The sequence below is a fragment of the Cucurbita maxima genome, unplaced genomic scaffold (genome assembly GCF_002738345.1).
Source record: "Cucurbita maxima cultivar Rimu unplaced genomic scaffold, Cmax_1.0 Cma_Scf00024, whole genome shotgun sequence".
NCBI lineage: Eukaryota > Viridiplantae > Streptophyta > Magnoliopsida > Cucurbitales > Cucurbitaceae > Cucurbita > Cucurbita maxima.
In genome coordinates, this window is record NW_019272040.1 from 159,123 (window position 1) to 167,546 (window position 8,424).

General features: G+C 37.5%; 2 protein-coding genes across 2 annotated transcripts in view; both read right to left on the minus strand.

Moving 5' to 3' along the window:
* The window catches only part of LOC111497582 (katanin p60 ATPase-containing subunit A1-like), a 5,636-nt gene extending 4,694 nt beyond the window's left edge, over positions 1-942 (minus strand). The window contains exon 1 of the mRNA XM_023148413.1: positions 656-942. Within this exon, the coding sequence (XP_023004181.1) occupies positions 656-777 (122 nt within the window). The 5' untranslated portion in view covers positions 778-942. The remainder of the gene's footprint in view (positions 1-655) is intronic.
* An 860-nt stretch (positions 943-1,802) lies between these two features.
* LOC111497583 (cyclin-A2-4-like) lies at positions 1,803-8,075 on the minus strand. Its single transcript, XM_023148415.1, has 12 exons — positions 7,961-8,075; positions 6,573-6,920; positions 6,115-6,457; positions 5,433-5,557; positions 4,641-4,733; positions 4,317-4,450; positions 3,988-4,063; positions 2,976-3,052; positions 2,841-2,874; positions 2,588-2,737; positions 2,383-2,517; positions 1,803-2,292 (listed from the first exon to the last, which is right to left on the minus strand). Exons 2-12 carry the CDS (start codon positions 6,867-6,869, stop codon positions 2,239-2,241), a joined length of 1,518 nt encoding a protein of 505 aa, XP_023004183.1. The 5' UTR covers positions 6,870-6,920; positions 7,961-8,075; the 3' UTR covers positions 1,803-2,238.
* Between the last annotated feature and the right edge of the window lie 349 nt (positions 8,076-8,424).

Genomic DNA, 8,424 nt, shown 5'->3' on the forward strand with positions numbered 1-8,424 from the left:
CTTTTTTTTTTTTTTTTTTTATCCCTTTTGCTTTTGCATCCTTCACGGAAACTAGAAACTAAATTGGTGGCAGTGTACAGGGCATTGTATGTTCACTAACCAACAAACCAAAATATGATCCACTTCCACAAGTTATGCTCTTACCAAGACATCATGATTCTTCGAATCTCATTCTGCCGCTCTCAAATTTCAACAATAAATTTAAATTAATTTAGAACAAGCCAACGCAGGGAATTGTGGACCATTGTTTACGGATTTTCGATTACCTAAAATAGGAAGAAACGATACCATATCTTCTTCAAACTTTAAAGTTGAAATACGTTCGGCATTCCAATGCTATAGAAAAAAAAGACTCAATAGCCACCTCTACATTATTCAGTACATCCGCACAATAACAAAACAATGAATATTTTTCTTTTATTTTACCACGCATTTCTTTCAAATTACTCGTAGCAGACCCAAAAAAGTAAAAATCACAACAATCTGACTATAAAAGATAAGAGGAGAGATTGAAACAGTATGAAGAAGGCAAGATGAATCGAATTCAAAGCGGTTAACAGATTGAAATATCAGAAAAGATCGAAAATCAGATAACGAGAAATTTGAAGTTCTAGAGAGGAAATTGGTTAAAGCCAGAGAAGGAAAGAGAGATTACTTGTTGATCTGAGCAATAACGCCGTCAAAGAAGATTACCGAAGTATCATACAGCCCTTCAAGAGCATATTCCCTCGCTAATTTCAGATGGTCCTGAAATCCCACCAGTGTATTGCTCCCCATTCTCTCTCTCTCTCTCTCTCTCTCTCTCTCTAACTGGCAACTCCTAAACAAAATCTTCAAGTCATGCAAATGAAGAAGAAAGAGAGCATCAGAGTTCCTCTCTCTCTCTCTTCTTTCTCTCTCTTCTTTCTCTCTCTAACAAGTCGATGAAGCGAACGGTGACAGAGATGTATAAGCTTTTAGAGTCCAAGGAATGAGAAATCGGAGAAGAAGATAAAACTACCGAAATACCCTTGGGCTTCATATGCCAAGAAAAGGTCCATATTAACATTTGGTTAGAACCCTTACGACTGTAGGGCCGCCTATTAAAATTTTGATTAAAAGTTGGGCCACGTGGGCCCACTATAATTTGAAGTTAAGAGTTGGGCCGACAATCGGCCCATCTACTCATAGCCAGTCCATTTGCCAACTTTTCATAAAAGTTTAATTTAATATTTTCCTAAAATACACTGAACTTAAATTTCTATTTTGAATTCCCTAAAAATAAAATATTATTCTTAAATATACACTGCTATTATGTTAGGCTGTCACACTATCATCCATCGTCTCGTTAAGTGGATTAATGTCAGTTCTATTTAAGAATAAGCCCAGTTTTCTTCCTCTACCGATCCTTTGAACCAGATCCCAAAACCCATTCAACCCACGAGCGTCTGAGTTAACTTGCATGCACCTCGTCTAACCAAACATAACAACCTCTAACTCTGCTATGCTTAATTGTGGCTGATATGCTAACTTTCTGTTCATGCTGAGTTCTTGGATGACAGACACAAAAAGACACTTTCTCTCTCTTGTTCGTTGTCAGTGTCTGAGAGATCAGAAGAAGCAGTGGTGCTCTGTCTGTCTCATTGCATTGATCAACCCTACACTGAAACTTTCCCTTATATAGCAAGAATTCAAATTCCTCAAGAAACTGAGTAGCAGAAGCAGAGCAAAGTTATTCAGTTTATTAAAACAACACCAGAATACAATGCCCAAAGTTCTGCCAAAGCTTACCAAACTATGGATATAGGGAGAATCAAGACATAAGCCTGGTGAAACAATTCATTAAGAATTTTCCTGTCTCAAAACAGACGTACCAAACTTTGGCAAAGTGAATCAAAGTACAAGATTAGCAGTAAATACATAAAAGAAATCTTGGGTGGCAAGGCAATTCTACATGGTCTTATAGACAAAGCTTCCTTCTCTCAATGTACATTCAAGTGCCAATCTCCGCCTGCCACGACATCAATCGGGGAGGAACATGACCAAAGTCACAGAACTATAAACAGAAGCTTCAAAAAAATGTGAAGAGAAAGAATGTTAATAGGGAAAGGGTAAGGATTAACATTAGACATCGGCTTAAACATGTAGAGTTAATGGCAAAAAAAGTATCTACTCCTGGGAGAATCTCTAACTTCTATATCAAGTATATATGTAACTGTTGGCAAATTGTGGATGGTTGGCCTTCGTCTAACACACGGTTCAGAATAGCGTATCAAGTAATTTTGGAGATGACAAAGTTGCGACGGCTTTGAACTGTTATTAAGACAACTGTTCGTGAGAAAACACGGCATATCCAAGTAACGACATCTGATTTCTCATAAACTTATTCTAATACTCATTTACCTTTTCTTGTCGATACTTGACGCGAATCGAACTGAGAGGACAACCATTGGTGTTCAACTGTAAATCTTGTAAAGCAAGAACAGTTGGTTTCAGGTCTGATGCTTTATATGAGGTATAGTATTCCAGGGTTGAATTCTGTCAGAAAGAGAATGAGATTAGCAAGTCTAGTAACCATTTTAGGACTAATCGAAGGGAAAATGCATACCCATGGGTGACTCGACTGATCCAACGACCATTTGGAAAGAAATACAGCTGATGCAGCTATGACCGAGGGAAGAAAATTCAAGAAACTGTAGTCGACCAGTGTTAATTCGGCTAGATAGTTGGCAAGGCACTCAAGTTCAAGACTAGGGGTCTGCAAATCAATGAAAGTCAAGAAACATAAGCTTTGCCTATCTAGAGAAGGAAAGAAGCTCTTAAAACTATCAAGCAATGCATTACAACGACCTCATTATTACCTTGAAAGTCGTTTGTGCAGCACGAACGTATCTCCTGAAATTTAGAAACATGCGTAAATAAGAACACCGTACCTATATAAACACGAATTCATATATGCACTGACATGCTTGTGCAGCTTGGCACAGCAAACTTACCTGAGGAAAGATTTTACAGTTGGTGTAGAAAGCTGAAAGCCCATATGCTTCAATATCTGACCTTCCATATTCAAAACCTAAAGAAAAATCACCAAAGAAGCTTTTAAATAGCAGAGAACAAAAGGAGAAACCTACTATTGTAGAGTAGGCACACTCCAAACTCCTAAACAGTCCAAATCCGGCCCTAACCAGATTTTTAGAGGAAAACGATGAGCTCTTGAGAGATCCCACATTGGTTTAGTAGGAGAACAAAACATTCTTTATAAGGGTGTGGAAACCTCTCCCAAGCAGACGCGTTTTAAAAACCTTGAGGGGAAGCCCGAAAGGGAGAGTCCAAAGAGGACAATATCTACTAGCAGTGGGCTTGGGCTATTACAGTTGGTATCAAAGCCAGACACCGGGCAATGTGTCAGCGAGGAGGCTGAGCCCTAAAAGGGGGTGGAAACGAGGCGGTGTGCCAACAAGAACGCTGGGCCATGAGGGGGGTGGACATGAGGGGGCTGAATTGGAGGGTCTCACATCGATTGGAGAAGGGAACGTGTGTCAGCAAGAACGCTGGGCCCCGAAAGGGAAACTTCTCCCTAGCAAACACATTTTAAAAAACTTGAGTGAAAGCCCAAAGAGGACAATATCTGTTAGCGGTGAGCTTGGGCATTACAATATATCTAACCATCTACTGCTGTTAAGTTCAATTCAACAAACGTAAAATAATGATCTGGTGGAACGTGCCCATAGGACTAGGTAAGTTCAGTCTAGGATTTGTTCACTATTTTAAGGCAGACCACGCTAACAAATCATTTTATATCTGATATGTTTCTCTTCCAAAGAGCAGTAAACATCCTGTACTACTTATGACGTTAAAAAATAATATCGTTTCCTTCCCATTTCACTCTTTTCATTATTGCCCTTTCTTTTCTCCTGGAATCAACCATTTGAACATTCATCAAGCAAATGATTAACATCAATTAATCCAATATACGATCCACAATCTTGTATGGCAAATATGTCATACCTCCTCTTTTGTGTAGGTGCTGTCAGTGATGAAACAAAAGTCTTCAACGCGTGGGGAACAAATTTCTTCGTACTTCCTGTCGGACACAAGGACCACCGTTGTTACTTCCTTCATATTCAAATTAATAGAGCTAAAATAAACTTTTGGTATGAGCTTTGAGTTCTCATATTAAACGATATGTGCAAGATACTTCGTATGTGAATAATAAATTAGTTCACATCACATCATCAAAAGTGGTAGATAGCAAGAGTCTATCACTCATCTTAGAACACAATTTAAACTTTTGGATGAAGTACATCGACAATATGCTCTAGATCTGAGAAACTTACGAAGCAATTAACATGCAAGTGATACCCAACAGTTGAAGCTTTTGTCTCTCGATGTAATTTTGGGAGAGAAACCAATCGACGAAAAATACTGTTAGGTAGAGAGTGTCTGGTACTAACTTGTATTCCTCCGATACCTGAAATCAAGAACTTTGGATCAACCATTTTAATTGTGCTTCTTCAAGATGAATTCTCATTGGAACTTTCGATCTTTCGAGGTATACGTTCAGTAAAATTTAAGAAATTTGGAAGAACTTGGAGATAACAGAAATATAATGAAAGAAAGAAAGAGAGGATTAAGAAAAGGCTTAATGAAGCAATACTAACCTCTACAAGCCAATCAACCAATATACCCCGCATGCTTTGGGTAATATCTGTTTGCACTGTTTCCATGAAATCTGGACGTGGCCTTCTGGTTAGCTAAGGAGAGGAAAACACAATCAGTTGAGAAAACAATACTTCATTCCAAGTACATTCAGTTTTTTTGTAATAAAAACTTTCATATCCTGAAGGCACAAAAACAATGATCACATCATCCTAGCACAAAGGTTATGAGTTGATTGAATCAGAACTCGGAACAAAAAATTTTGCTTGTCATTGCAAACAGACTGCTTAAACTAAATGCAAGGTCAATTAGCTGAGTTGAAGAATAGCAATTGGGGAATCTTAATGCTTCATTCCACAGGAGGAAACATGACATCTTCAAACAGTTCAACACATGAAGCTTTATAATTTTAGGGTCATTTTGATCGCTTGCACCCATCAGGGGACTACTTGGTACTGTTTTTAAATCGCATAATGTTGAAATTGCTAAGAATAAGAAGTAACATCCTTATAATTAAGACCTTTCTTAGATCACATAAACCCGAAACGATCGGACAGAGAAAAATGCAGGACTAAATTGTTGATGTTAGCACTTCTTATTTGAATCGCAACTTATGAAAGCCTCTTATGGTCAATATGATCACGTTTATGCTGAAAAAGTATTGCTTACGGTCAATGCAATAGGTGCAAGATCCTTTTTGTTCTTCCTGAAATTCCCACCGTCCATGAGCAAAAGTGCCATATGAAAAAGAGAAACAGAAAGTAGATAGAAAAAACAGAATCAATATCACATACCTCAGCAACACGTAAATTGTTGTAGATCTCACGGGCATAGACAGTGCACAGTTGAGCATCTTTGTCATTACGATCGATGTCCGTAAAGTCCAGGTTGCTTCTTGTCCCCAGAGGCAACACTTTCTCTGATGTTTCCATTTCCAACATATATGTCGTTAGCAGTTTTATATGTTTGGAGATACATTATTCATACTTGAATGTAAGAACTTCAATGTGATTTAATTATCTTATCATAAAGAAGAAAACTCTAAAGTCAACTATTGATTCAAATGTTGTTTCAGATGTTTCCTGAAAACTCAAACAGCAAGTCTCTTATTTGTATTCCCAATAGAGACTCCATCAAATTGGTGCTCCAAACATGGCTTCTAAAGCAGGTTAACTATCATGGTTTTTGAAGAGTAAAACCAACTTTGTTTAACTGAATGGCCTTAAGCAAACCATACTAATTATTTTCCTTTTGTAGTTAACGAATAAGTTGTAGAATTACGGCTTTCATCGGCTTACAGCGCTCTGTATCTAGTGAAATGAATCTAGGTTATATATATAAATAAGGATAAGGGGATAATGTGTCTAGAAAAGAGTCTAACACATAAAATAGAAAGCTGAATTAGCTGTATTCCTGCTTCTTCAGGGAGTTATCTGTCTGTTAAAGTTTAGAGAACAAAAAGTTAAAAACAATTACCTTTATTTTGAAAATTCTGAGACTCTAAAGGACTTAGAGATCTCGAATTATCATCCCGAAGATAACTTGTGACCTCTTCCTTTATACCACCGCCTACCTGATGATGTGTCCCATGGTCTTCAGAATTACTTGAATGTTCAACTTTCAACTTAGCTTTTGATTTGACATTTTCTTGTACATTTTCTGTTCCAAGGTCAAGAGGGACCTTGGAGTAAACCGCATCAACTGATGAGGCTCCTTCGGTTGTACGGTCAAGAGGAACTTTGGAGTTAGCCACACAAACTGATGAAGCTCCTTTGGACTTCTTGAAACGGTTTCTGATAGTCGGCTTACTACAATTGGCCTGTTAAAGAAAAAGGTAAGTCCAAGTACAACAAAGCTGCATAATTATGTCCTCAAAGCAAGTAAGGCTCACAGATATCCAGAATAAAATCTTATGGAGAAGAAAACTCGTTAACCTGAACTTTAGCTGTATCAAAACATTTCGAGTATGAAGGTTCACAGCATACATTGCTGACATCCTGAAGCACGGCCCTCCATTTATATGGTCGTAATGATTTATCAATAGAATGGCAGCTCTTTTCTTCTGAAGCAGCTCTTTTCCGATTAGCTTGTGCAACCCGCTTCTCTTGTTGTTGCGCAGGTACTCTTGGAGGCAGCTGTGCTGATGCACTAAATGCAGCAGCCCGAGCACGCGTAATTCTACCAGGGAATTCTCCAATATTAACCCTGATGTGATTTTCTTCTTTTCTCATATTTGGAGGTCTCAAAGAAGATTAAATCACCCAAATGCATCAGAGTAAAACCTGATATAAAATGAATAGCTCTCAAATAGTGATATTAACACCATTTCTGTTCATCTTAAAGCTTTCGAAGATACTTTCGTTTAAACAAAATTCAAAACATTCTTACATGGTATAACTACCCTTGAATGTTTAAAATTCAAACAAAAAAGCACTAAATGACGGGTCCATAGATTACAGAGTGCCATTTTCAACAGGACTGTTCGATTAAAGAAAAAAATAGTGCATAGTGCACGCTTTTCACATATGGCATAACTATCAGAAATGTAGCATTACTCAGAAGCCCCGATTAAGATCACATCGGAACAGCACTGGATGACAGGACAATAGATTAGAGCCATGAGATTCACCACATATAGTGATAAACAAAGGCCATTTCTGAAGGAATGATAAAGATTGAGAGAACAACAGGAAATTCAAAGTAAAAGATGCTAGTTTAACCAATCTAAAAGACCAATGAGCTTCAATGATCTTGTAATTTTTGAAATGCCAACAGGTAACAAATCTGGAAAGGACGTAATATGAAAAATTTCTCCAAATTTACTACCTCAAGGAACACATCCACCATACTCATTGATAATGCAGTGACCAATCTTTGAAAATCCGTTGAAAAATCTTAAGATTTGAAAACTGTGAAGAAAATTTGGAGATAAGAGTAACCAAGGTGCAGGGTCTCCAAGAATGTAGAAGAAAAAAGCGGCAAAATCAAAGGATCTACAAAATGTCTTGCTTCCACAAACAATTTCAAAGTGTAATTCACATTCTTGCATTAAGTCCAGATTATTAGATTATCCATTTCCTTATTACATAATCGTTTAAGAAATAATTCAAACCCAAATTCCACATGTTTCTCCAAAAATTCCAGAAATCCTCAAGAAACCCCAAACCACCGAGCTAAAAATCCCCCAGAAAACCCATCATTCCAACGCATCAATCAAACCCATCCCCAAAAATCTTGAAGAACAGCAACTCCAATCCGCCCTAATCCACAGCGACGACCAAACAATCTCCGAAATGAAAAAGATGCAAACAAGAAACAAAACCTGAATCTATCTTCCAAGCTCCAAGACCTCCATTGGAGCTCGAGATGAAGATCGAAAAAGACAGTAGTAGTGTGGATGAGTAAAGTAAGAATGGGAATGTGAGCGGGATGAAACGGAGATTTGAAACACATAGCCATAGCAAGGGCAAAAAAAATTAAAAAATTAAAAATTAAAAATTAAATTAAAAATTAAAAAAAGAGTTATTAATATTAATATTTAATGAATAATAGTGTTTTAATGGCGTTTGTTGTTTTGACCAAAAAAAGTGAAAAGGACACTTCGTGGACTCAAAGCTGTCAGCTCTTCAATTTTTATTACGACCTTACGGTGAGCTCGCGCGTGTTCCCAAGCACCCCATTTTTTTATCCTTGAATTTACCTTATTACCCTTTCCTTTTCGTTTCTTGCCGCTTCGCTTTCTTAAGGCTACTTTTGTAATCTCAACCTTCAGGGTAAATTTTGTCA

Coding starts and splice junctions, on each gene's coding strand:
- LOC111497583 (XM_023148415.1), bottom strand. CDS start 6,869: ATGAGAAAAGAAGAAAATCACATCAGGGTTAATATTGGAGAATTCCCT. Junction 4,734..5,432: donor ACAATTTACGTGTTGCTGAG/GTATGTGATATT, acceptor TCCTCTCCTTAG/CTAACCAGAAGGCCACGTCC. Junction 2,738..2,840: donor CTGCACAAACGACTTTCAAG/GTAATAATGAGG, acceptor ATTGATTTGCAG/ACCCCTAGTCTTGAACTTGA.